General features: G+C 43.7%; 1 protein-coding gene across 2 annotated transcripts; it reads right to left on the reverse strand.

Annotated features, from left to right (window-relative positions):
• Window positions 1-859: 859 nt before the first annotated feature.
• On the reverse strand, window positions 860-26,869 carry apba1a (amyloid beta (A4) precursor protein-binding, family A, member 1a). Of its 2 annotated transcripts, XM_076047172.1 has the most exons (15): window positions 26,732-26,869; window positions 18,805-18,846; window positions 18,239-18,285; window positions 16,153-17,763; window positions 11,989-12,081; window positions 11,855-11,894; window positions 10,921-11,066; window positions 8,305-8,337; window positions 6,844-6,930; window positions 6,440-6,625; window positions 6,110-6,289; window positions 5,740-5,952; window positions 4,635-4,754; window positions 4,407-4,547; window positions 860-3,369 (listed from the first exon to the last, which is right to left on the reverse strand). In XM_076047172.1, the coding sequence occupies exons 4-15, from the start codon at window positions 17,677-17,679 to the stop codon at window positions 3,298-3,300; spliced, it is 2,838 nt and encodes a 945-aa protein (XP_075903287.1). In that variant the 5' UTR covers window positions 17,680-17,763; window positions 18,239-18,285; window positions 18,805-18,846; window positions 26,732-26,869; the 3' UTR covers window positions 860-3,297. The 2 variants fall into 2 exon arrangements, with proteins under 2 accessions (XP_075903287.1, XP_075903288.1); XM_076047173.1 differs by lacking the exon at window positions 18,239-18,285.
• Window positions 26,870-27,013: the final 144 nt, after the last annotated feature.

Consider the following 27,013-nt stretch of genomic DNA (forward strand, 5'->3'; position numbering starts at 1 on the left):
GTGAGAGCTGCGCAGCATAGCCATGTGGTTTCACAGAAGTCTGTGTCAAAGTCCCAAAGTGGCCGAAGCCACTCCAGCTCCTCTTTAGTTTTAACATCGTCCGACAGGAGAAGGAGTAAGGCCAAGAAGAGCTTCGTAGATGAGGACAGACATTTGGAACGAACAGACGGGGTAAACAGTAGGATACACGTTAAAGGTTCACCCCTAAACTCAGTGTAAACGCAGTCCTGTTCACAGGAGCAAAAGTTTATCGGTACTGTTGGGCCGCTACATTCCCCAAGAGGCAGAAGAAGTCATTCTTGAGTGTAAATGCCATGAATCCAAAAGAAAAAAGTCCACATTTGGTGATCTGGTGGATAGCTAACCCTAGTCATGGTCATCATATAAGTAAACAGCAGTCCAGACTCAGGTCTGTGTAAACTGATGCATGGTGAAAAGAGTTAAGAAAAAAAAAAAAAGGGCTCAGGTGATGAGCAACATTCTGAAGGAAAAGTTGTGCATTTACGTGATAATCTTGTTAAATAGAATTATCCAAACAAACAATAAATTAAATGAATCAGAAATGTCTTTTTTTATGTTAAAAAATAATCATTTTTTTCAAAAGTCATTTTTATCTTAACGGCTCTAAAGCTCTTTGCTTTTCTTTTCATCCTAATTTCTCTAAATTATTTTTTACTAACCGTGATGCAAGAATACAAGTTTTGCATTTCATGTGTTAAACTCAATAAAGTTAATCTTCCAAATGTAGCTCTGATATTTCACTATTCAACACTGCACCTGAGTTTGGTGCTTTGGAAATGAGAATTCAGCTTGCAACATCGGAGCCTGGCCAGAATCCACAAGACCCGAGTGCAAAGCATTTTTTTTTTTAAATCATTATTCTAACTAATTCAAAATCCAAATCTATTTTTGTGCAAATTTAATCTGTGATCAATGTGTTGCAGCAAGAAAGAGAACCAAACTGGAACTTCAGTGGACATTAGTTTTGCCGTCGTAACATTTGCTGCTCTTTTTCTCTGACTAACTGCGCTGAATGACTCTGGAACCCTTGGTTCTTGAAAAACATGTCGTCGCTCATCTCTGTTCCACTGAGGAGTAAATGCAGCACTTGGTGTTTTTCCTTGTTGAGTAAAGTAAACCATCCGTCGTGTTACTGTCACTTTTCTTTTCACCAAACACTCCGAAATTTGGTTATCAAACAATGCTACATGCAACAACGTATAAGAGAGGTCTTTGGTAAAATCTAAAATATATAATAACTCAACAACTGTCAATCAAAAAGCAGAGACAATCACGTCACTAGGAAGGCAAGAAAAACTAGATTTCATCAGATCGGATCAGTTGTGTGTTATTTTTTTTGTTGTTTTTTTTTTTCCCCCACATTGACAAGTTGCTTCTATTCACTACTCACTCTTTAGTTAAAACCAACCATTAATAATTGCAAGAAATGTGAAAACCTAATAAAGGAACTTCAACTCTCTGTAGCGGCAGTGAGAGGAGCAGAATGGATGGAATGTGTCTTTTATAGCCAAAATGGCAACGTTATTGCGCTTTTTCATCAATCACGCGCAACGATACAGTACTTGTGCATTTTACTGCAAAGCCTCCAAACTTTGTGCCAAAGGAAAATCTACTCCTTGGTTGTAACAATGCACAGTAAGTTACTGTCGAAGTCAAAATGTGGCAGCGTGATACAGTTCTAGTCTTAGTCTATCTTGCCAACATCATTAAGGTGACCCAACCGGCAGCGAACGGAAAAGAACGACAAAAACCTTGATGTTCTACTCCCAGTAGAGTCCAACTGGCCAAGAAGTCTTGTACTATCACTACTACTTTACATAGGATGTAATTCAAGTCCTTTCATCTTTTGTTCTCACTGAGACGTCTGTAACCTTCTCTGCAACTGCTATTGTGTGTACTGACAGACATAATCATCAATACACAGGTCTGAAATGGCTCTCCTGAGGGTTTTCTTTTACTTCATTTAGGGTCATTAGATTCTGTTTGGAGCTACTGCCAGTGCTGTTTAAGAGGGGACAAAAGTTAAATTCCCCTCCAGTCCATCAACCAATTTTTTTTTATTTGTAGTATGCTAAATCACATCCGAGGACGTCTGAAAGTGCTTTGCACAGTCCAAGAGGAACCAACTGATTCCTCCGGAGCAGTGGTCCTTAACTGGTGGAGTCTCAGGACCCACTTTCTTTTTCCCCTTATCATCGATGTGGCCCAAATTTATTCCACAACAATAAAGGCGCTAGCCCACTTTCTATCATGTCTTGTAAATAAATTGGAATTAAATGGTGTGTCCCGCGAAATAAATAACCTACATTTTCTCTGTAGATAGACATATTTTAAAATCCCCTTTTAACAAAAGAACGAAACTGCCCACAAAGTCGCGATCCAAAAGTGGGTCATGACCCACCAGTTGAGAAACGGTGCTCCAGAGCAAGCATGAATTCGCCAATGGCCAGGAAAACCTCGAGCAGACCCCGACTCTGGAAGTTGAAACTACTTTGTTAATGACGTTACTTCAGTTGATCGGACTTTGCTTTGTGCAGCGTTCAACGTTATGCAGCTGTTTTCACATCGACTGCTCAGACCACACATTGGGACTGAGAGTCACGTCGTTTTCAGATTAAAGTGTGGTCATTTGTTATACACCCCTGAAAGGGAAATACAATCATCTAGTACAAAACCAACTACAGCACTACTGTAAACACTTTCCAGTTGAAGGTGGCAGGTGGAGCTGCTGCATCCACCCTTCAGCAACATGGAGAAACTGTGGAATGTGACGAGTGGGAGCACTTTTGACTTGCCCTTCTGGAGCGCTCTGCATTATGCAAAGCCCAAAGAAACAGCGCGGCGGCTTGGTGAGTGGGAAGGCTGAGAGCAAAAAAAAAACAAAACAAGCAAGCCTGGTCCTGCGGAATCAAGCTGTGGCATGAACATGTTTTGCTGCTAAATCAATTTGTGGAGGGTGGGAAATAGAAAGAGAGTGTTATGAGTGTGAGATAGCAGCATGGTGAACAGTTTGGGGCACTGCTTTGAACTGACAATGTGTAAACATTCTTTAAAGTTATTGTGCCCTCACAAAAAATGAATGGGTGGATGAGGTGGATGCCTGTGAGGTGTTCTGATGAAGGTGAGGCAGGCCGAGCCCCCCCCCGGACTCAGTGCCGTCTGTCAGTGTTTGACAGGAAGTGGACAAGAGAGAATTAAGGGAGTCGGCTTGGGAGGTGGGAGGGTGGCCAGAGAAGGAGGAGGTTTAAAGGGTGTGTATGTCTAGGGTTGGTCTGGTCAGATGTAAATGGGCTGCTCTTGGGCCGTCAGCAGGCGGTACATAGCTGCAGGCATGGTCTTCATGTGGATCTGTGACAAGACACACAGAGAACAAACGTTCAACTGCTGGAATTGTCGTGACAGCAGACAATTTTTTTTTTTTACGTCACAAGGCAGAAGCAGACATCCATCCACGTGCTAGAATGACTAGTTAGTGACTCGAATAGTTTCGATGCTAGTTACGTACACACACACACACACACACACACACACACACACACACACACACACACACACACACACACACACTCACACACACACATGTATATTTATATATTAGGGCCTTCAAACCATTGATTTTTTAAAATCGCGATAAAGCTCTTCAGTTCCGCAGTGAATCGTGATTAATCATGTTTTGGCTTGCATATTTAAAATTCTGTTATATTTCATTTTCATGTCCATATTTATGTGTTTACGTGTGCTGTGTGATTTGCACAAAATAAACACAGCTAACATTAGCTGGATGCAGTGTTGAAACACAGTGCTACAGCTTGAGGACCTGACTACAGGTGAATGGAAGGGACAAAAGGCTTGCAATTAAAATGTGATATAAAATGTTCGCGTTCTGCTTTGTATTAATGTCATTGCGATGCTGACACCCATTACAAAGTGTATAAAGTAATTAGTTCATTTTAACTCTAATGAACAAATCCAATGTAAAATGAGAGAAAAATACAAAACTTTACTTTCATTTCTTTTCGTCTGTTTCTGGATTATTCGAGATTCTGAACGAGCTAACTTCTCCTTCCTTTCTTTGCAGATGACGAAGAAATTTCTGAATTTATTCTGCACTCTCATCTTAAACACTCTTGAAGTGCTCTCTGACTTGGGAAGGTCGGGGTGATGCGTCGTGCAGCTTACGTGTCATGCAACCGGCATGCACCTTTGGGTGTCACATAGCGGCTGTTGCTGTTTATAACCAAATGGTCCTCGCTGAAAGTCGATTAGAAAACATTTTGCTGCTGTTTCCTTTGCGCAGCAAAAGAACTGCGGCGTTTGCGGCTGACCGCTCTAAAGACAAACCGCAACCACAGGAAACTTTTGCGTTCCGAGCGATGATGTCTGACCTCTCCGACGGCGTTGGACAGAATGTGGACAATCTTCTCGTGGGGTGTGGCCACGACACTCTGACTGTTGATCTCTATGATGCGGTGGCCCACCCTCACTCCGCCTCGTTCGGCGATGCCGCCACGCATAAGGCTGCAAATCTGTGGAAGGGACAAATGGACTTGTCACTACTACGCGTCTCTCAAGCTTTTCAAGCCATTGAATTCTCAGCCAGAATGCAAACCAACAATGCCATTCTGGACGCTGAAGCCCAGCTGGTAGCGGAGGTCGGGCCGTCTGATGAGTACAGTGGTGACTGGAGGACATCTGACAATGTTGAGCTTGATCCGAGACTGGTTCTTCAGACCCTGCGTCGGGACACACATACGAGGCATTACGTTGGCAGCTCATGGAAGTGGAGCTCAGCTTACGAAACAAACTCAATTCAGGAGGTCTCGCAGCAGGGCCGCATCAGATGACTCTGCAAAAAAAAAAAACAACCTGGCAAACCTCATGAAAACGATGCCCGTTGAGCTGCTCTTACTTCCTGTTTCCCCGTTTCAAGCTGCATTACTGATCAATGCCACGCTGACGCAGCGTAGGCTCCTTAGCAATCTCAGTTAGCCATTCCATCAGGACAAATGGGAGGGTAAGGAGTTCAGTATGTAATACTGCCAGATGTAATTTCAGCCAAACAAGATGAGATGATTTGTTTTGCTCTGTCACTTTAATGTCATTGTTATATTGGAGTCATGTTACCTATATTATAGATAATGGCGACAGGATGAATTGGGTTCAATTGCATGAAATGAGGTTTTCATTTTTTCTCCTCTTGGCTTGCTATGATGTAGAAAAGTTGCCATTACAGACAATAGTTCAGGATCATTATATGATGTGATGTGTTTCATCAAATTTCCTTCAGTTGTTTTTTCCCAGTGGGTGTATGTGCTGTATTTCCTTGCAAACATGAATTCATGTTCCAACTGCTGTAGTTTGACAACTAAAGCTCAAAATGTACCCAGAAAATAACAGTTCAAAAAAAATTTCTCCTGAAAATATATCTTCAACCAAACACGTTACAATAAGGCTGGAGCGGATGTTTAGCGTACAGTGAAAGTGCTGAAGCCTGTTCCAGCCATCTTGGGGGGGACGGGAGGGTTTCACACTGGATAAGTTGCCCATTCATCAGTGGGACAATCACACTCACACCTATTGGCAGTTTAAGGTTGCAAGTCATCCTAGTAAGCAGGTCTGTGGACTGTGGGTAGGAGCCACGCTACTGAAGGCCTGGATCCCAGTCACCAACTTGAACTGTCACACTTGAGCGTGAAAGTGACGGCGTGAAGCGTTTACCTTGATGATGCTCTGGCAGGTGGACAGAGGCAACCCCACCAGGCTGGTGCCGTTGATAGACATGATTTGGTCGCCTATGTTCAGCCTGCCGGACCTCTCAGCTGGACCAGCGTGCATCATGTTGGCGATGATGACGGTGGGCAAAATGGAGCCCCACCCGCTCTCTACAATGACCACGCCCAGAATCTCCCCCTTCGCCTTCTCTACGAATACCTGATGACAATAAGCATTTTGTGGTTACACATCCTTTTTTTTTATAGCATAGTGTTGCATAGATTTTGAGGGGTCCATTTGGGACAGACAGTTAAAGGTTCTTACACTAGAACCAGCAAAAGAAATGCACGTCTGTCTCTGGCACAGCTCTACTCACATCTTTGCAGTTTTCAGACTTGGAGAAGTGGATGAGGTCATCGTTGTACATGTCTTGTGTGTTAAGCAGGTCACTGTACTCTTTCTGACTCAGGTCCTCCGGGTTTATACCATTGGCCCTCAAAAATTCCTGGTAAGCAACACTGAAGGCCTGTCCAATGGACTGGGCAATTAACTGGGCCTGAGGAACAGAGTGGTTACAATGAATTAGTATTTTCACATAAATGTACATTTTCATTTTGGAAGGTCAGTTCAAACATATATTAACTTAACGACGCTTAATGCCAACAGAGATTCAAATGTGCGTTGGGCAAACTGCTGTTTGACTCACATCCTCAGACTCAAAGACGTGGCATATCATTTTATACTGCCGCTTGCTGTCTTGACCCGGATCTGATGCCTCCACACTTTCCTGAGAGTCAGGCCGAGGCATCCTGCGGCGGGCCATCAGAACCACAATGTTACCGATGTCCGCGATGTAGGATATGGTCCGGAGAGGGTGGTCCATCATGGTTTCCTGAAGAAGCAAACCATAAATTGTCTTCATGTCTTGCGCATATAATTGACTTGACACATGCATAACCAAGCAATATATGATGACAAACAACTATGAGGGCAGCAGGCGTAAAAATCAAACTATAAAATCCACCTTTTGGCAAGATAACTCTTTATTGTCATATGGTCTCATGAGGGCGCAGTGGAAGGAGGTGATGTGGCTTTGTTGGATGTCAGTACCTGTGAGTCAACATTGAGGACTTTGATTCTCTGGGTGGAGATGAAGAGATCCACCTCTGTCATGGGCTGAGGCTCGCCTTCAGGGGCCTGAATATACATCAAATATACAGCGTTAACCCAGTTATGTCACATAACAGAAAATATTAAAGTCCAAGATAGAGACACTGAAGTTTTTTCCAATACATATTTTTCCATACAAACTAAGGAAACTACACATTTAATTACATTATTATATACATGTACTTATTTAGCCTCTGTATGTGGTATGTTGCGGCTGTGCAGAACTGCCGCAAAAAAAAAAAATATCTGCAATGTTCTCCAGCACCAGTTTGTTCTGAAGGTAGATACCACTTGTGAAGACACTCTACTGTACATGCCTTCTTATAAGGTCAACATCTGCAAAAATACAAATGAAAAAATGAAAAATTCCTCTTAAGGAATCAACCTACCAAAGTTGTAACTTATGGTGTTAAGTGCACACAAGCAAAAAGACAAATACACAAAACACAAGTGTTTCAATCAAGAGTGTTTCAATCTGTTTGACCCGATGAAAGAATGCTGCAACAACCCAATTACTGTGTGCAGACTGTGAAGTAAGAGCCAAAGTAATAACAATAATAATAATAATAATAATAATAATAATAATAATATGTAAAAATATGTTTAAAAACACACACACACACACACATAAAATACAACACGAACTTTAATGATTTTCTAAAAACAGCTAAAATAGTTTTTCTTCCCTGTGGCGGTTTGTTGTGACTTTTCAGCAGTGGTTGTTTGTTGCCAGTAAATTATTCAGGAATCGATTGGGAGGGAAGCCGTTGGAAAGTATGGTGAGCCTTTTTAGCATAACATTAAAATGGTGAGCAAGGGAGAACCTTGCCACAGGCTTTTCAAACATGATGATAATTAACTGCACAAAGAGGCGAAAAGAAAAACAGAATTCTGCCCGACCAGAGTGTGGTGGAATTTCAACCCCACTGGCTGTTTGAGTGGAAACAAAAGGTTGCACAAAGAATCGGAATATGCAGCAGAGGGAAAAGAGCACAAAGGGTGCGACCGCAAGTTTAAGAGGCAGCGGCTGATTCCTGCGTCCAGCAAACTGGGTTCACACCGAGGCGAGCGGCTACAGTATCCAGTCTGACAAAGGCACCCGCGCTACGAGTCATGGAGGACACAAAATGCCTGACGTGGAATGTAAAATGGTGGCAGGGCTTGACTGGAGACCCCAGGAAGAGACACAAACTACCATTAACACAAACAGCGGTGAGCTATTTGCTGGATTCAGGAAAAATGCCATAAATGAATCAGAGCGACAGAAATGGGGGGACAGGACAGTGACACACATAGACAGAAACAGACACAGACACACACCCAGACAGAGGCACAGCGACAAGCAGAGCCAAACACAGGCTGGGCTCAAAGGATGAGACAAAAAAAATGTCGGTACTGCACCTTCTTCCTGCTCTGGGCTAATTTCTGGGCCATCTGCCAGACATGGAATAAAGCAGACAGGAGAGTCATGGGTTAGAGCAGGGCACAGGACCAAGAGGAGGGGGGCAAGTTGGGGGGGGGGGGGGGCGCTGACCATAAATATCACTCTCCCATGGTCTCAGGAGAGGTCAAGCGACCTGAACCCTGTGGCCCCTGTTGCCTGATTTTCTGTTCAATGAGGTAATTTGCTCTGTCTGTGACTGACCTGTTGATCAACGCAACCAACACACACTCCATACGAGGACATACACTGGGAGCCAAAGTTAGAGACTGACTAGTCTTGCCTGATGAGGTCTTAACTAAAGGGCAGCAGACGGTGAAGATACTCAATGACATCGCCATCCATCATTTAACGTCTTCACAAAGCTGATAGTGCATGTCCATACTGTCAGACTCCTGAGCTGGCACTCACAATTATAGGATCAGGCGGACTGCAGGGAGTCAGGAAAGTAAAGGCAAGTTCACCCATCCAATTGTGTTGTGCCGTTTAGAGACAAATCCATGTTTGTAATTGGAGATACTAAGCAACGTTGTTGTTTCATTCTTTTCGCATTGCTTTGACATTGCGATATCATTATGTGTCAGCACAAATACATCGAAGCATTTTGTTGTATTTGCGTAATTGATTTATTTTTTCATCCTACCTTCCTCTTCTCGTTAGGCTAGTGTCAGACATAGAGGTCAATGGGTGGCAGCCATTTGATTATTTATGTTTTTATGAATTTATTTATTATTTATTTCACTTTGGCTGAAAAATGACATATACTGTAGATCAACAAGGACAAAGTTGGTGTCAAAGGAGGAGTTTGCCACATTGTAATATAAAATAATTCAAATAAAAACAAAGTGAATTTAATCTGAATATTGAATAGTAAGCATTTGAAATCTTCAAGTTGATGAATTGCGCATTCGAAATCACAGTAAATAATTTTTTTACATAGATATACATGTACAATATTCTTTGTTTAAAATATCCAACAGGTTTGGTTCTCAAAAGGTTTTTCAGTCTTGTACTGTGTTGCCATACCTCCACTGACAGAGGCTCAGTGGTTTTTAGGCCTCTGCAGTCAGCTTGCATGTGTTCCTGGAGAGATCTGAACCTTCAATTGACCTTCAAGACGCAGTCATGTGACAATATTTACAGTTACCTCCATCCACTGGGGAAATATGGAGAGGATTATTTCTGTCACTTCAGTTTAAATGTGTAGGAATAGTGCAGATTGTGCATGGTGAACGAGTCTTCAAAGATCTACCAGGAAGTCCAAAACAGTCTTAGCGGGCAACAATCAAACACAAGCATTTCCTTAGAAGGTGTCACTGCAGAATCACGATAAATGAATGTACGACATGCATGTAAGGTGATGATCCATGAGAGTATCTAAATGATGTGAACAACATCATCCCATATCAATGTGTCAAACTTTCCAAACCCACCATCTGTTCTAATGGACACAGATCACCTATTGCCATCCTGCCATGGACTGCTATTTATCATTATAGTAATAAATTACTAATTATTACTGCCTTATTACTCATTTGATGTGTCGCCAAAGAGTTACTGAGACAAGTGAGGCTGTGTTTTGTCAGCAGGTCACTGTTGTTGGGTTTCAAGAGAAGTAGAGGAACTGATATAGAGGGGAAAAACACACAGAATAAACAGGTGGTGGGTCACAGCCGGTGCACTTTTCAAATTAAAATGAGTCATTCATTACTGCTGTTGTTACTGTTTATCCTGCATAAGGGTGGCTGGGTTGCTGGAGCCTTATCCTGGGAGTCTTGGGGTGATGGCAGGTTACTCCCTGGAAAGGTTGCCAGCTTATCGCAACAACACCAAACACTGAGACCCACGGAAAATTAAAGGTTAAGTGTGTCATATTTGAAGATTTTGAAGAGAAAACAGCCACAACAAGTGGTTATATTTTAGATTGCAGTGTATTTCACTCCCCCTCCCTCTCCCAAGCTTGCCAGTGAACTACGGTGGCCTGCTCTGCGCTACCCAAACCTGGATACCTCGTCTACCTTCTTCTTCGTTGGTTTATTTGAGGATGCCAGCGTTGATCCTAAATACGAAACGATTGTCCCCACCCAGCTTATTAATGTATTTATGGGCAGTATATCAAGCTTTTATCAAAATAAAAATTATTAATCAATCCAAACTTTAGACACGTTTCCAATTAACCTAACGTTGTAATGTTGTAACCTAGTGTTGGACTGTAGATGGAAGCCGGAGTGCCTGGTGAGGTAGGTACAGAACCATAACAAGTTGTTATGGTTCTGTACACAGATGGGCCTGGGGTGGGAAGTGAACCCACAACCTCTTTGTTTTAAGGCATTCATTTTTTTTTATGAACGTAACCTACCAGCATTTCATTATCCCTTAGCCATTTGTCAGTAATACTTCATCCTTTCAGTTCGTTAAAGTAAATAAAACAGAGTTCAGTGCCTTTTATTGTTCAATCCTTTTAGGTTCGAGCAACAGCTGCTTTATATGTATATAAATCCACATTGCTCCAACACCTTTGCAACTTGAATGCAACACTTGAACCATGCCGACTCTGTCTTTCATCGTGTGTTCACCTTGATGCGGCTGACTGCCTCCTGTGCCTGCATCATGCGGATGTTTTTGGACGGCGTCTTGTCCGACAGCAGCTGGGTGGAGCCCAGGTAGTTGGCTGCAAAGATGATCCCGTCGATCAAGTCCTCGGGGTCACAAGGGCCGGGGACTATGGAGACGGAATTGGAACAGTGGCCTCTTTAACATCAATATCATGAACTGCATAATGATCACAAGATGCCCTAATTGGATGAGAGGCCCCTCACATGTTGACATAAAGAACAACGGTGCTATGCTTCCCATGAAGAGACACTCCCTCTCATTAACACAATTCAGTTCACAGTTATCCACTAGCCTACAGCTATGCAAATATGGAAAAGTGCGGGCCGGTTTCCTCCTGAATGATGTTCATAATGAACATAAGAATTTCTTAATGGGCCATAGTGCGTATTCTTGGAAAAAATCTGGCTATATAAAATCATATTAAATTATCATATTATAATATGTCATGTTTTCTTTTTTTACGTTTTCTTTTTTTCTTTAATAGAGCCCCACAAAATGTGCCTGACACAGAAAAAACGAGTCACAACAAAAAAAAATGCAATATACTGCCATATATTCTCTTTGCAAACAGTCAGTGGTTTTTGGCTTTGTTTTGGTCGGGACATATTGAGTGGGTCTACGTCCTTTATGTATTGTTTAAATTGAGTAATGTTAATCATGACTTAGCAAAGCTATTGCAATCATGGTTTTTGTATCGTGTTTAGTGTACAGAAAGCACAAGTAGGGAATTTCCTTTGTTGACATTTTGAGCATTTGTTTTGTTTGGTTTGAAATTGTGACGACTGGTTTCGGGTTTCAACATTTTATTTGTTTACAGCTGGATATGACGCAGGACTTCCTGTCTTCCTCAAATCTCACTGGACCGTCACGCTACTGGTATGATGAAGTGCTTACCTTCTACATATGTGGGGAATGATGCAAGGCTTTTCCTGGACTAATGAAACAGAAAAAAAAAATCAATTACTTTTTGTCTCTTGATGGTCAAACAAAAGGTGAAAAAAACAAAAAAAAAAGCATGGTAAACCCACCTCTTTACCAGAGGGAGACTCAAAGCTGTCATCCTGCAGCAGTCTCCTGCAGGACTCTGCTCCTGGCGGAGATGGTGAGCCTGAACGAGGAGACTGGAAGGGAAGAAGCAGAATTCAGTTGCAATGTTGACGGTCCTGCCCAAAAAACAGACGGACTCCGTCTGTGGTGTTAGTGGCCATAATCTGCTCTAAGGGTGCATCCGTCTATCACAGACAGAAAGGTTCCACCACATGAATTTAGGAGTTGCTTGTTAAATTTCACACGTCGGGCTCGCCCTTGTCCATCAGAATTCTGCACAAAGACCACGATTCTTTTCCACCAAACTTTTGCAGGCGAGGCGTCAAGGAGACCATGGAGGCGGAAATGCAAACATGACATCATCACAGCCGACATCAGTCACAGCGTGACACATTTCATCTCCCATCTGGCTCAAAGGCCAAAAGGTGTCACACGGAGGAGCTGAGGTGCGGTGAGCTCAAAGGAAGACCAAAACATAATGTAACAGAATGTCGCCTCTACATCGGAAAAATGGAGAAGCACGGCCCACCAGAAAACAAACTGTATCTTGTGCTGTAGCTTTTCATTACAGCACCCTGAGTTTATATCCACAACACTTTCAAAGTCACTTTTCTAAGAGGAAAAGAGACCAACAATCACGGTTGTCATTGTGTTTGTGTTTGTGTACCACACATACACAAACACAATGATGTGGTCTTTAGCCTGAAAGAACGTAAAGCACAGCTACAAATGACAATTAAGTTCAGTTTTAACAACTGAATATGATCCATTGGCTCCTTATCTTATCTTCCCGATGAATACACAAAAGCTCTCTACGTCAGTAAGTAGTGGAAAGCAGCATGTAGAAGCATTGCAGATTTCCCACATGTTCTTTACAAGTCTAAGAGACTTGATTCACCGCCGCTACAAATAGACAGAAGCACCCCAGCCCATGTAAATCTCTCCGAACCACCCACACCTCTTCTCCATCACACTGCTGCTGCTGCGCCTGCTGCTGCTGCTGCGCCTGCTCCTTCTGCTTGGCTTGTTCCTCCTCAAGCTTCTCCACTTGATACATCCAAAAGTTCTCCATGGCTTTCGGTGAAACGCACAGACCGGGCTGAGCAGGAGCTGCTGAACTAACTTGCAATGGAAGTGACTGTTGACTCGTGACACCAGCCTCTACAGGCTGAGGGCCAGTCGCTCAGGTTACCAACGGGATTATGTGTCTGGACGCATCATCATGGAATCTGCAGAGGCCGAACCTGAACGCATTGTCAACTGGTTGACACAATGAAACATTTATTTTATAACGTTGATCTCCACTGCAGACTAGAGACACAGTGGAGATATTTAAAAACAGAGTCATTCATCAACCTGGGTCATGTAAGTGTCCTTATCGCAGTGATGGAAAGAGCAAAACAGCTTCAGTTTTTTTTTTATCACTGGATCCTGTCTGAATTATTTAACCTGTCTTGCCCTTTACCTTTGTCTCGCTGTCACTCACAGGCAGCTCAATAATTCATGGAGGGCGACAACAGAAGGGGAAAGAAGATGCGGGCCACACGACTCACATGCGTTTAGAAAGCACTGCTGCTCGCAAAGCAAAATACCTGAAACTAATGGTCCATGTTTATGGTCCATGCTCCATGTTTGTCATATTGTATGGCTACAAAATGACTTCAAATCAGTTGCATCAGACATGACGTTGCTTTTACTCAAGCACATCTCCCAGTGCTTCTTTGTCCGTGTGTGTCTGTGTGCCGTCTGCCTCTGCAAAGCCCTGATCAGTTTCCAGCCCTCCTGTTCCCACCATCATCTGCTCCTTCCTCTCCTTGTTTCTCTCCCTCCTTTCTCTCCATATCAGATGGTAAAAATAATAATCACGACTTCAGACTTGAAATGAATGCCTGCCGAGGTGTTGATGTTCTGCCTTTGGTTGCAACGATGACACTGGAGATGTGACCTCCCAACGCTGAGGGGAAGTGTTAACGAATGATGGATGCTATATTATAAATAGATGTCACATTAGTTCTTCACTTGGTGTCAGATAGAATTCAAATCCTATTTAAATCTGTTCAAATGAAAAACATGCCAAACAGCACCGAATGGATTGCTCAGTTGCTCATCATAGACACAGCCAAAACCCAGCAAATCCAGTTGTTATAAAATATTTACGATAGGCCAAATACAAATACGCAGTCTTGAGGTGGATGCCTGTAAAGTCTTTGAGGTTCAACCTGAACGGCAGCATTTGTCAGATATTGAGTTAGATTTAGAGAGCGAGGTATGTTGGTGAGAAGAGGAAGATGGGCTGAACCGATGATGGTTTTCGGTTGGCCACAGCCAGAACTCATGGTTCCTATTTACCACGTCAAGCGTTTGACACAACAGAACCGACTCCTCATCTCCTCCGGGACATTTTCACCACAACGAACATGCGATGCAGTGCAGTGTCATTAAAAAGAAGGAGGACGATTCACGATATTCCAAAAACCACATCAAATATCTGCTACATAGTGTTTATCCCACAACAAACTAAAGTCAGAGCAGGGAATATGATTATTATTGAAAACAGTGTAATTAAGCATAATTTTTCCAGAATTGTGGATTTCTGAAATAGGTCTCCTCTATTCCCTATTCCTACATCGATCACACCCACAAAAACATATTTAAAAGAATTTAGACTACTGTCTGATTTGCACATATGCAATTAAACATATTACTAACATCACCAAGAAAATTTGTGTTAAGCACAGGGTGAAAGCTAAAATCTAATGTTTTTTTTTTTTTTTTTTTTAGAAGGCTACATAGGGAGAAATACAGAGGTCTTGAATAAAGCGCAAGTGTGCAACTCAAAACAGCACCACTCTGTGGACGAATAGTTAAATAACACCAAACCTGCCACGGAATCCAACTCCACCTTGACGGACTGAGCAGACAACTGGAGAAGCTCCGGATAAAAGGAGGAAAAACACCAGGCGTGACCCTCAACAAGAGCCGAACACCAGGAACTGACAACTAAAAGATGAATCTATTCATCTGCAAACAAGAAGCGTCTAGAAAATGTGCTTGGAGCTCGCAACATAATCACTGGCTTATGTCACAGGATAACACTTTATTTGATCACGCTAATTAGATTTATCAGTGGATAACAAAGCTTGTTTTCTTGAGGAGGAGCGCAACCAAGCCAAAGCACCAGAGTCAACAACTTTCAGTGGCAATAAGCTTTTTTTTTTTCACCGCTAGAGAGCGCAGCTGAGCACAAAAGCAAAAACAAAGAGGCTTTGCGTTCGTCTGCAGAGTCATACAGACATCATGACTCACACAGTGGCGGGCAATACGTAGAAATCTGAAATTGTAATTATTCCAATTGTTATTGTAGTTTTTTGGATTTCTAAATGTTTTCAGGGTGACCCTATAACAGTCAAAATTCTTGTCATGAAATAGTTCTTTATACATATATATCATACATCCGTGTATTATTACATAAAAAAAAAAAAATGCTGCAGTGTGAAGGTCTTTTGTCAAATTATCTCTGCTACCCCCCCCCCCCCCCCACACACACACACACACACACACGCACACACGCACACACACGCACACACACACACACCCTTGACCCATTCAGAGCAGCACAACGAATTCAACAATTTTACTTTTCTCTACAAAATGACCATATGTTTCTGGCATTGGCACATAGAACACAAGCCACGGTGGGTTGTAAAATGTGACGGAGGGGCCGGAGCAGCAGCAGATGGGTGGAGTGTTTTGATGACCCACCTCATAGGAGGGAAAAATATGTCATGGGATATGGAGAAAATGCTTTGTTTCAATGTCAATTGAAAAAGGAACTAAAGTGTTACAACAAATGTGTGTCTTTGAAGCCCCAAGATATTTAGCATTTTATTAATTTTTTTAACGATTCTTAAAACAACTGAAAAAATGGATGAAAAACTGAAATTTTATGACTTACTTACTATTGATATAATTTCTTTAAATTCTGCCGGGTTAAAAAGCTTAACGGACAGCATATGGCCCCCGGGCCGTAGTTTGCCCACGCCTGGACCAGATGATTCTTGTCCTCTAGTCTCTTCCTTTGGACTAGAAAGCCGATGTGCCATGCAAACCAGATTGTGGACGGTATCCGGCGGTGCTGTACTCACGTCGCATCCCACCGTCAACTGCAGGTCGCACTCGGCGGAGGGGCTCAGGTCCTGCCTCATCACCCAGATGGGCTCCTTGGGCTCGTCGGGCGTGTACGGCGACCTCACGGCTCGGTTCTTCACCTCCTCGATGGCCTCCTTGATGTCCTTGATGGCGAGGGAGATGGCGTCCCTCTTCTCCTGACTGTTCCTCACTGCGGCCGACTCTTCCGACGGGCTCCCCCCCGCCGCTGCCGCCGCCTTGTCGTCCGCCGGCACCTCGGCTTGACCTTTCTCCTCTTCTTGGGGGCCCTCGTTTTCCTCGTAGATGGTGTCTGATGTCAGATGGTGGAGGCTCTGCGAGTTGAGCTCGTCTCTCCCCTCAGCGCCGGCCACGTCCGGGTCCTCCTCCTGGTCACAGCTGTCGGCGCGGGGGTACGGGGCGAACTCGGCCTCTTTCTCGGGGCTGTCGGACTCTCCGTCCGAGCGCTCGTCGTAGTGCCGCAGACGCGAGCCCACCGCCTCCTGCTGGTGGAAGTCTCCGCCTCCGACGCCCGCCTCCAGCAGCTGGAAGCCGGCCCTCCTCCTCTCCCGCTGGAGGGATTCCGAATCCTCGGCCCCCTCGGATGTGGACGACGGCGTGACGTCGCAGATCTCCTCGTAGACGTGCTCGGAGAGGGAGTAGATGTCGTAGGGCTCCGAGTACGGCTCGTCCGTCAGCCCGACGTCCACGTCTGGACCCAGGGACGCCTCGGGCCCCACGCCGGCGTGACCCAGTGGCTCAGTGTACACGTAGTTGGAGTAGCCAGTGTTCATCATGTGCTCGTCCTGTCCCTGGGGGCCCTGGGCGTCAGGCGGGAGAGTCGGGAGCGGCGCCGGATAGTCGGAGTGGAGGTGGAGGTGCTGCTGCTCCGCCTCGGCGCTCTCGGTGTAGCCTTCCGCCTCGGGCCGGAGTTGGACTCCGTAGTTGCCCGCCTCGTCCTCGGCCTCGGGTTGCCTCCCGGGCTCCAGGGACATCACCAGCAGGCCGTCGTCGCCCTCGGCCCGGTCCGTGTGGGTGTGGAAGCCGCTCTCGGTGCTGGCGGAGCGAGCCAGAGCCGAGTCGTCTCGCTCTCGCTCGTCTTCCGGGGTCATCTCCACCTGCTGCTGCTGCTGCTGCTGCTGCTGCTGCTGCTTTTCCTGCTGCTGGGCCAGCAGCTGGGCCATCTCGGCTTCCCTCTGCTGCCGCTGCCTGTGCCTCTGCTGCTGAGCTCGGATCCGGGCCTCGCTGTCCCCCTGTCTGCGGTAGCGCGTCACTGCGGGTCGCGGTATGGGCAGAGGCTGCTGTGGAGGCCCGTGATGCGGCTCCGGGTCCTGCTCCTCTTGCGGGGGGGCTCTCGCTCCGCCGCCGGAGGCTTCTCCAACGGGAGCCTCGCAGCGCCTGTAGCGCCTCTCCTGGTTGCCGTGGTTCCTCGGACGGCCGCTGTGGTTGCCGTGGCGGTGGCGAGGAGGGGCGTCTCCGGCCTCCTCCGTCACCTCTTGGCCGAGCTCCGTTTCCTGGGGGTTCATGGCTGAGCCGCTCTGGTGAAGTCGGGGGCTTCTATGACTGTGTCATCGGTCGGTGTGTGTCGGAGGTCAGGGCGATGGTGCTGGCTGGCAGATGGAAAGAGAAAGGGAGGAAACGCCAGTGGTAATAAATTTATACTGCGAGTTTATAATTGCACTGGTTGGGCAGGATAGTTTGGCGCTGGTGATTACTCATAGGGCCAAACATTTAGGAAATTACAGAAAGAAAAAAAGGGAGAAAAAAAAGGAAAAAAGGAAAGAAGAAAAAAGAAATTACAGTTTCAGTGTCACAATATTAGATAATATAAGATGTTAATCTTTGCCTATCTTCTATCTTTTTTTTCTTTTTGATGGGACAGTGCATAGTAATGACCAGTACATACAAGATATATTGTACAGTAAATACGCTGGAATTAACAAGGATGCTAAAATTCATCTGTAGTCCCCACATACTGTGAAACAATGAACATAAAAAGATCAACAGATCAACATACACTGAAACCACAAAAAAACAAAGGAGCATACACAACAAGAAAAACACAAAACCTGGCAAAATGCTCACAAATTGGTTTGTCCAGAATCCAGTTTTTGAGTTCCACTTCAAAATACCTATAAAAAAAAAGAAAAAAAAGTTGACACTGTCTTATATTGCTGGGTAGCTCGTTCCAGTTCCTGCTGCCCTGAGTGACAGTATATTTTGAACAAACGTCTGATCTGAAACCTCACAAAGCCCTCTGGTGGTCGCTTCTATCAATGTCTATCTACTTCATCCGTTGTTGACCAATGTTAATGTCAGGAGTCAGGGCCAGCTATTACTGTAATCGCCCATCTGTTATCTCTAGTGGCAATTACTAGCACTGCAAATTAAAACTGCTCCTGTCTGTCAGTCTAATGCCTGAACAAATTACCAGCATTAATCTGCTGTTCCACGGGTACTCTCTTGTAATTTAGACCTAGTGACTATAGCGGCAGCTATGTGGTGCTATTGTGACGTCTCTGATACTGCTGAAAAGTCACGTCCAAAAAGCGGAATCATCAAACTTCCAACCACTGTAAAACTGAAATCCTATGAATTGTAGCTTGTAGTAATGAGAAAAATTCATATTTAATGAAATGTAAAGTTCTTACCTCAAGCTGCATGTTTAGATCCAGCTGTTATTAGAACATACCCTGGAAGAGACAGAGAAATACAATAATTTAATAAAAAAAAGACAACAATACAACATAAAATACATTTACAACACTGGACAGTCTCATCTTCCAATATATCTGACAATATATGCTGTACATGTTCCACAACCACTTCAGCTAGAAGGTCTATGTTCTGACTTTAAAGCTTGGCAGCGCACTAAACCCAGATTTATTTACTTCAACTGTGCAGTTAAGAGGCTTCATGAGGAGAAACTTTGCTGAAATCATTATTAGACAGTAAATTGTCAAAATCCCCTGCACCCACTTTACAATAATAATGTGCAGTAATAATATGGTTGTTCTAAAGCATTGGTTCAGAGTAGAACTAGTGGTGTTCCAAATGGTTACTGCCAGAATCGGGGTACAAATCTGATTTTATGCAGCTTCTGTTGATTAAAAAAAAAAAAAAACAGTGACGTTCCCTTATACTGAGTTTAAAACAATGTGGACTTTGCAATGCAACGAGCTAAAAGCCTAATTTTATCCAGTCTATCCAGGAAGCTGATAATATCACATGACTGCACTATCCCTTACACATTGCCACGATATACAAGGTTGTTAACGTGAGGAAGCGTCTTTGTTTCGAGGGAAGCTGTGTCATCAGAAATCTGGTGCAGTAAAGGATTCCTCTCCTGCAAACAACTGCAACATCTGCTGGCATTATACAACTGTGTGGGTGGCAAACTTATGACTGTATCACCATCATAGAGCTAAAAAACAATTATATTATTATATATTATATATCGCCAACAAACAGTTCAACAAGCCTCAAAGAAGACATTCCAACCAGCCAGCTCTACTGCCTTGAGTCATGCGCCACTAATTAGACTTGAAAAGTTCAGGGAGAGTGTCATCATTTCGGCGTGACCTTTGCTCAGTGATCACAACACACAGCACGCACACAGCCAGAAGGATATTTGTTCCCAGCGTACACTGCAGCAGGCGTCACAACTTGATCATTAAAAGCAGTAGCTCCGTACAACAGGAGTGGATGGAGCGCAACACATAAGTACGATCACATGCTTTTCTCTTTGATTGTGCTGAAAGGTGTTTTTAAGACGCCGTGCAAATAAGTGCCGGGCGATTGATGATGGATGAAGCCGGTCGACCACAATTCAATTCATTGAATTGATTATTTGAATAATAATAATCACATGTGTTGCACAAGCATCCGTGAGTATTCATCATCCTGTGCACTATAATTATTCTGTCATTATTCAACTATCCTGTGGAATACATTTTTACAATTCTTTCAAATTTCAAATTCTTTTTATTATATATGCTTTATTATATATATACGTGTGTGTATATATATATATGTATATATATACACACTGAATGTATGTATATGTATATATATATATTTATATATATATATATATATATATATATATATATACATATATATATATATATATATATATATATTTATATATACATATATATATATATTAGAGCTGTCAGTCGATTAAAAAAATTAATCGCATGGTTTTCATAGTTAACTCACGATTAATCGCAAATTAATCGCATTTTTTTTTTCTGCTCTAAATCTACCGTAAACTGATATTTTTCCATTTTTTTAATAATCATATCAACATGGGAGTATATATATATATATATATATATATATATGTAAATATATAACTCAGACTTTATCTTGGACCTTATACTTATTTTTTAACCATCTGTTTGCACTTAATAAGGAGCTCTCCAATCTTGTGGTACACTGTGAAGGGCGTTCTATTCTATTCTATCCTATTCTATTCTATTCTACGATAGCATTTCTCGCAGCTTCACCAAAAAACGCAGCCCGCGTGAAGGACAGCGTCAGTGTGATTTCCATGACAATGCCAAGCATGAGGGTCGTCCCCGCCGCAAAAAACTGAACCGATTACCAATCAAAAGACAGCAAACCCCGTATTACCGCACAATAACGGCACATATGTAACAGAAGCGCCGACTGAGGCCTGGCTTGTCTCTTGCACTTCAGCTTTTTTTTTTGTCTCCTCAAGTACAATGGGGCTGTCAGCAGAAGAAGATGATTCCACAGTAGCTCCACTGATCTACATGGAAGACTGTGGAATGCTCGTTTTAACTCAAAATTACTGAATGCAAATAACCAAACTACACCAAAGATGACACTGCTATCAAAACTTACAGGACTTGTTTACAACAGCGGATCCTTACTAACTATCCTTACTAACTTTATCTTTTTATTATTTCCAGGAAAAGGTCGTGAAGCCCCGAGCAACAGAGCCCGACTGCGTCTGTGTCAGTGCGCACAGCTTCCAGGAAGCAGCCACAGCAGAACGGCCCTGGCAACGGAATATATTGAGACTGTAAAGCATGTAAATTGCTGGATAGATTGAAATGTTTGTTTAAAAAAAAACACAATCTCTTCCCGTGACTTTCAAAAACAAGTCTAGTGTGGGTTACAGAGAGGTGTGATTTGTGCACTCAGTGAAGGCCGGGGCATTGGAGGAAGAATAGTGGTTGTAATAAGCATGCACAGAGAGCGTAGACAGAAGTAAAACCGATCGGCGATACGCATGGCTTCGGCTCAAATCTATCAATTTTATATACTGTTTCCTCAATCTGCCATTTCAATCTAATAAGTAAGTGGTTACAGACGGCAGCTGCACAAAACAGATTTTCAATAATGGAAAATCAAATAGAAACAATAGAATAACAATGGCCTGATTTAAAGGGTTTACCAAAATCGCCAAATGTCCTTCATTACTCAGGCACGTGTAAATAAATACATGATATTCTCGTGCCAGGTTTGACCCGGTGTCTTGTGCCTTATTTACCCTCTTTCTGCCTGTGGAGACGACTGCATTGTGAGCCAGCCGGCGTCCAGACTGAAAACAAATCGAGGGAGCCGTCTGCTTGCTGCCGGCGAAGTACGTCGACTGAGGATGTGAACGTAAGAAAAGAATCTGACGAAGCAACGCACTGCAGTGGGAGGATGTCAAGAGAAGCCTAGCGATGTGTCCCTTCAGCCCCAGCTCAGTTTGAGGCTTTTTCTTCTGCTAACTAATTCAATTTTGAGCTACAGAAGCCTGCTTTCTTGCCATGTTGCAGTCGTTTCCAGTGCCTCAGCACAGAGAGGTCAATATGGTGAAGTGTGTGAAGTCACTCCTGGAGTGAACACAGACGATAGATAGGGATGACAATGGCTAAGTGCTTAACCATTGACGGATAACAGCGTAAACTAACATTTAAAAAAAAAAAGAAAAAAGAAAATACACTAGCTGATCAATCTCAGCCTATGGGATTATTTAACACACATTTTATGCTCTTCTTCACAGAACATTAATCCAGATGTAGAGCTCGGTAATGTCTGTTCTTGCCCGTTAGAAAGGAGCAGCCATGCATTTAAACTGTTTAATGTGCTTCCAGTTAATCACAGTTGGCTTGGGTGTGCTGCAGCATAAAAACCCATCTGCAGAAAGAACCTTGTTTAAGGCCGAAGGACAAGAAAAACCGATACCAACAAAAAAGCAAAGGCTGAACCTCACCAAGAAGGAAAGCATTTTGAGATGAAGATGAAGATGAAGAGTAGTTTATTAATTCCCAGAGGAAATTTCTTAAAGTAACCTTAGTAACCTATGTTAGTCAGTGTCAATGATTAATTAGTGGCTTAAGTTAGGGCAGCAGGGGGATGCTTAATTGATAGAAGATCTTAAAGCTTCCATCATAGTCCATGGTACCAACATGTAGAATAATGATCTGAACTGTGTGGCAGTGTCTTAATGAACACTGTTTATCTTTGGAAGTCACTGAATCCATGTAGCCTTGTAGGGATTTTAATAATTCAGTCTTCTGCCATCTCTGTTGTTGAAGCCGCATTTTCAAGAAGTTTCTCAACAATATCCTTGTTTGCCAGTGTGGCTATAAACGTATGTGCAATGATAATGAATTGTGTTGTGCTGAATATGGAGCTGGGCTAAAAAAAAAAAAAAGAAGAGAACGTAAAGGTTTTTTTTTTTTCTTTTCTTCCATTCTCTAATTAGACAAAATCTGGTCGACTTCAGCTGCCTTCCAAAATGCCTCATTTTGTTTCTAAACAGAGAGTGAAAAACAACATGACTGCAGCAGTGTGCAGAATCAATAGTCATTTAGCTACATTTGTTTCCCTCCCCAGACACGACCTGCCTTGACTCTGGGGGGTTGCACAGTCCACAGCTACATTGTGTCAAGTTGGTCCTCACCTACAGTGCACGGGTTCTAACTTGTGAGAAAATGATAAACATCTGCGAAGCTTCTTTGAGACGAGGAAGACGGGAAAGCCGCAAAAGTTTCACCAAAGCCACGCAGAGCTTTTTAACGAGCATTCTTCTCTGGGACTCAGTGTGCTGTTGGACTACGTGAGATCTTGGGGAGCTATTTCCGGACCTGAGAACAGTGTTCTTTATCCAGCCGTCACGCCGACTCCGCTAGGCAGGAGCAAAGAACTGAGGCGGTGATACCGTTGCTGTTTTTTTTTTTTTAAGGAAAGACTCTTTGTAGTCGGCACCCTGTCAGTTTGTTGTGTGTGCCACTGGTATGGCAATTAGGATATCCAATTCAAAGAAGCCTTGCGGTCTTACAAGCCGGCAGGAGCACTAAGGGAACCGACGGTTGCTGGGTTATGCCGCTGTCCAAATGTTGAACTTTTCGAGATGCAAGTAATGGGATGACGTGAGCAGAGGTAACTGATGAGATTATTATTGGCTCGGAAACTTATTGTCGCGCAGCAATGAGACAGACGGCCTTCAAAAAACATTTCAATATTTCGCACCTTCATTTTCTCGTACTACATTATTTATTAGTGACAATCCTGTCCCAGGAACCAAACACTCGTGTGTTTGCAATAGATCCACACGTAAGATATGATAACTCAAATGAAACAGTATTTCATTTAAGGCCGTTCACATGAAAAGCTGGATAAAGCAAACAAAAAACACATTAAGAAAGATTCAGAAATGCAAGTTCACGATGTAAATAAAGGGATGGTGTATCATTCAAAACCACACGGCAGGAAGCAGGTGAGTCGACGGGTTCGGCTTTGACCATTTGGGGAAAAACAGATTATTTTTCTGTTTCCCTGTTGGCCTTCAGGAGAATAATATGCAAATTCATGAATCCGATTGAGGTGATTTTTTTTTTTTTTTCTCTGAAGGAAAAAGTCAACAGATTGTGGCTTTATTGGTGCAAAAGGGAAAAAAAGGGATCTGACAACTGCAAACTAACTCATTGAAATCTGAATAAAAACTATTTTTGTTTATTTACCTTAATGTCTACAGACAATATCAACAATTGAACGCGCTTTCTGTGCTAATTTTATTTATTGTAAAGAATCACACTTGAAATGAGATTTTCCACAGCAGAGTTCCCATGGCCACATGGATTTTGAGTTTAAGTTCGCTAAAGCTGAAATCTATGAAATCTATCTGAGCTAACAAGCAGCTTGCATGCACGCACGCACACACACACACACACACACACACACACACACAATAATAAAGACAACAATTCAACTTGTTGCCTTGGCGCTCTTGTTTGGCTGGAGCTGAGCTCTGCCGGCTGCAGTCTATCAAACCAGAGACACGGCGGCAACTCATCCTTCCCGCAGCCGACTTTTAAAGCCATAAATATTCTGTACATCACAATTTAATTTAATAAACTCATTTTGACATGCTCAGTAGGTGAATGTCTACTCAACGGATTTGTGGCAAATAACCCCACAACCGTCTCCCACGGTAGTTAACCGTGTGTAACCAGTGCGCGCTGCAATAAAATTTGCTAACTGGTCCAACACTGGGCTAGCTAGCTGGCTACTATAGCCCATTTCTGGGACCAATTATTATGTGGTGGTGGGAGGAAGGGGATGTGGAAGCTGGCTCACGCTTGCCCGTTTGCACACACACACACACACACACACACACACACACACACACACACACGAACACACGAACACACACACACAAACACACACACACGCATACAAATACACACACACACTTTTCAGCAATAGTGTATGCCAAAGGCAGGTCTGAGTACCAGGTGAAACCATCTGAAAGTAGCTTCTATACATCTCCCTGTGTTTGGTCACATGACAAAGCAGGTGTAAAAGGATGTTAGCAATGAAATGCATGCAGAATCAATGTCTAGCCCAGGAGTGGGCAAACTACGGCCTGAGGGCCATATACGGCCCACGAAGCTTTTCGTTCTGGCCCGCCTAACTTGAAGAAATTATATTAATAGTATGTGAGTCATAAAAGGGCTGTATTTCATCCAATTTTTTTTCAGTGTTTTAAGAGCGATTTCGATAAAGAGCTAAATATTGTGGGGCTTCAAAGACACACATTTCGTTGCAATGCTTTTGTTCATTTTCAATTGACATGAAACCGCATGTTTTCGACATATCCCATGATATATATTTTTGGTGGCTCACCCAAACACTCCGCCTGGCCCCTCGGGTCAAATTTTAGAACCCATTGTGGCCCACCAGTCAAAGAGTTTGCCCTAGCCTGTAATAATCTGTTTATTTGAGATGTTTATCAAGTATAATAATAACACAAGGTTTTACTTTTGCAGACGTTAACAGTCACAAAACCATGATGATGATGGCGGTGGTGGTGGTGATGATGATGATGATGATGATGATGATGATGATGATGATGATAGTGGTGAACAATAACTCATACAACATGCCAGTAGAAGAAGCAGAGACCATTTGTTTTAGCTGCAGTCTGAGTTGAAGTCTGTCCCCACAGGCGCTGCTGGGGTTCAGCTACAACCATGAAGCCCAGCAATTGATATGCAACAGAGTAGAAGAAGACACATTCTCCTTTGAGGGAGCTCAACATGCCCTCTGCTTCGCTGTGTGGTCCAGTCTGGTCCAGTTAGAAGTGCAACGGAGGTTTCGGGTTTCTACGGTATATTAGGGGAAGGTTTGACTTTCACAAAAAAAAAAAAAATAATAATAAAAAAAAAATGCTGCCAGGATGCCCTCCTCAAATCCCTACCTCGTAAAAATTTTATTTATTTTTTTTAAATGCAAGCAATAGACACGTTTAGCAGAGATTCCAAAATGAGTTTTGATTTTTATCAAATGTTTAGCACTATTTTTTTTAAACAGGAATTAGACGTGATTGAAATGACGACGCTGCAAAGCTGCCTGCACCGTGCGTGTGGCTGTGAACCCCGCAGCCTCTCTGTCAGCAGCACCACACGGCCACACAGCAGGCACGCTGCCTCTGCAGAACCTGCTGCCTCGTAGGCTTTGCATCACGAAAGGAGCGCTGTGAAATATAACAAGAGGTTAAAAAAAAAAAATAGCGAGTCGAGAAATAAAGAAATAAATCCGGCGCGAGCTCCAGCAGGCAGGCCACGGATGCTTCGCTCTGCCGGGACTCTGCACCTGCCAACAACAGGGCCTCTATGGGCCGTTTCATTCATGACGTCCCGGTGGGCGGTCGCGCTTCGGGGCCAGCGAAAACGAACGTCGCACACGCAGCCGGGTGTGTGCGTGTGTCTCTGCGTGTGCATGTGGCCCTTTTTTTTCTCTCTCTCTCTCTCCTGCATCCTCTGAATCCTTGCACGGCATTTCCCCTGAGATGCGCTGTTGTGTTTTCATCAGCCAGCACACACACACACACACACACACACACACACACACACACACACACACACACACACACACACACACACACACGCACGCAACACAGTCAACAAATAGAGCGGCGACAAAGCACCGCACCGTCACAACAACACAGCACTACACAACACAACACGGCGATGTGGGCCACGGCGGACAACCGGCTGGATGCCGGAGGTGTCAGCCGACAGAGAGCGGAGGTTCCGGCCGTCGACTCACCTGCTTCCTGCCGTGATGCTGCGGCATCAGGATGGAGGTTCGCTCCGCCGCTTCCACGCAGACCTCCATCTTCCTAGTGCCGCCTCTCTCTCTCTCTCTCTCTCTCTCTCTCTCTCTCTCTCTCTCTCTCTCTCTCTCTCTCTCTCTCTCTCTATGAGCGTAGTGCATGTGTGAGCGTGTATATGCGTGTGCGCGCCTGTGTGAGCGCGCAAGCGTCAGCCAGCTTCGGCGTCCTCTTCCTCCCTCCCACCCGCCCTGGCCCCCCACCGCGCCCCCCCACCG

Source organism: Nelusetta ayraudi, unplaced genomic scaffold (assembly GCF_046127955.1).
Source record: "Nelusetta ayraudi isolate G7.1 ecotype Tasmania unplaced genomic scaffold, CSIRO-AGI_Nayr_v1 ptg000092l, whole genome shotgun sequence".
In the NCBI taxonomy this organism is placed as follows: Eukaryota; Metazoa; Chordata; class Actinopteri; order Tetraodontiformes; family Monacanthidae; genus Nelusetta; species Nelusetta ayraudi.

What these genes read in the sequence shown, in the direction of transcription:
- apba1a (XM_076047173.1), bottom strand. Translation starts at nt 17,679, where the DNA reads ATGAACCCCCAGGAAACGGAGCTCGGCCAAGAGGTGACGGAGGAGGCC. An exon ending in ACGTCTTTGAGTCTGAGGAT is followed by an intron (nt 6,290 to 6,439) that starts GTGAGTCAAACA and finishes TCTGTTCCTCAG; the next exon opens with GCCCAGTTAATTGCCCAGTC. An exon ending in CCTGCCAGAGCATCATCAAG is followed by an intron (nt 4,755 to 5,739) that starts GTAAACGCTTCA and finishes GTCCCGACGCAG; the next exon opens with GGTCTGAAGAACCAGTCTCG.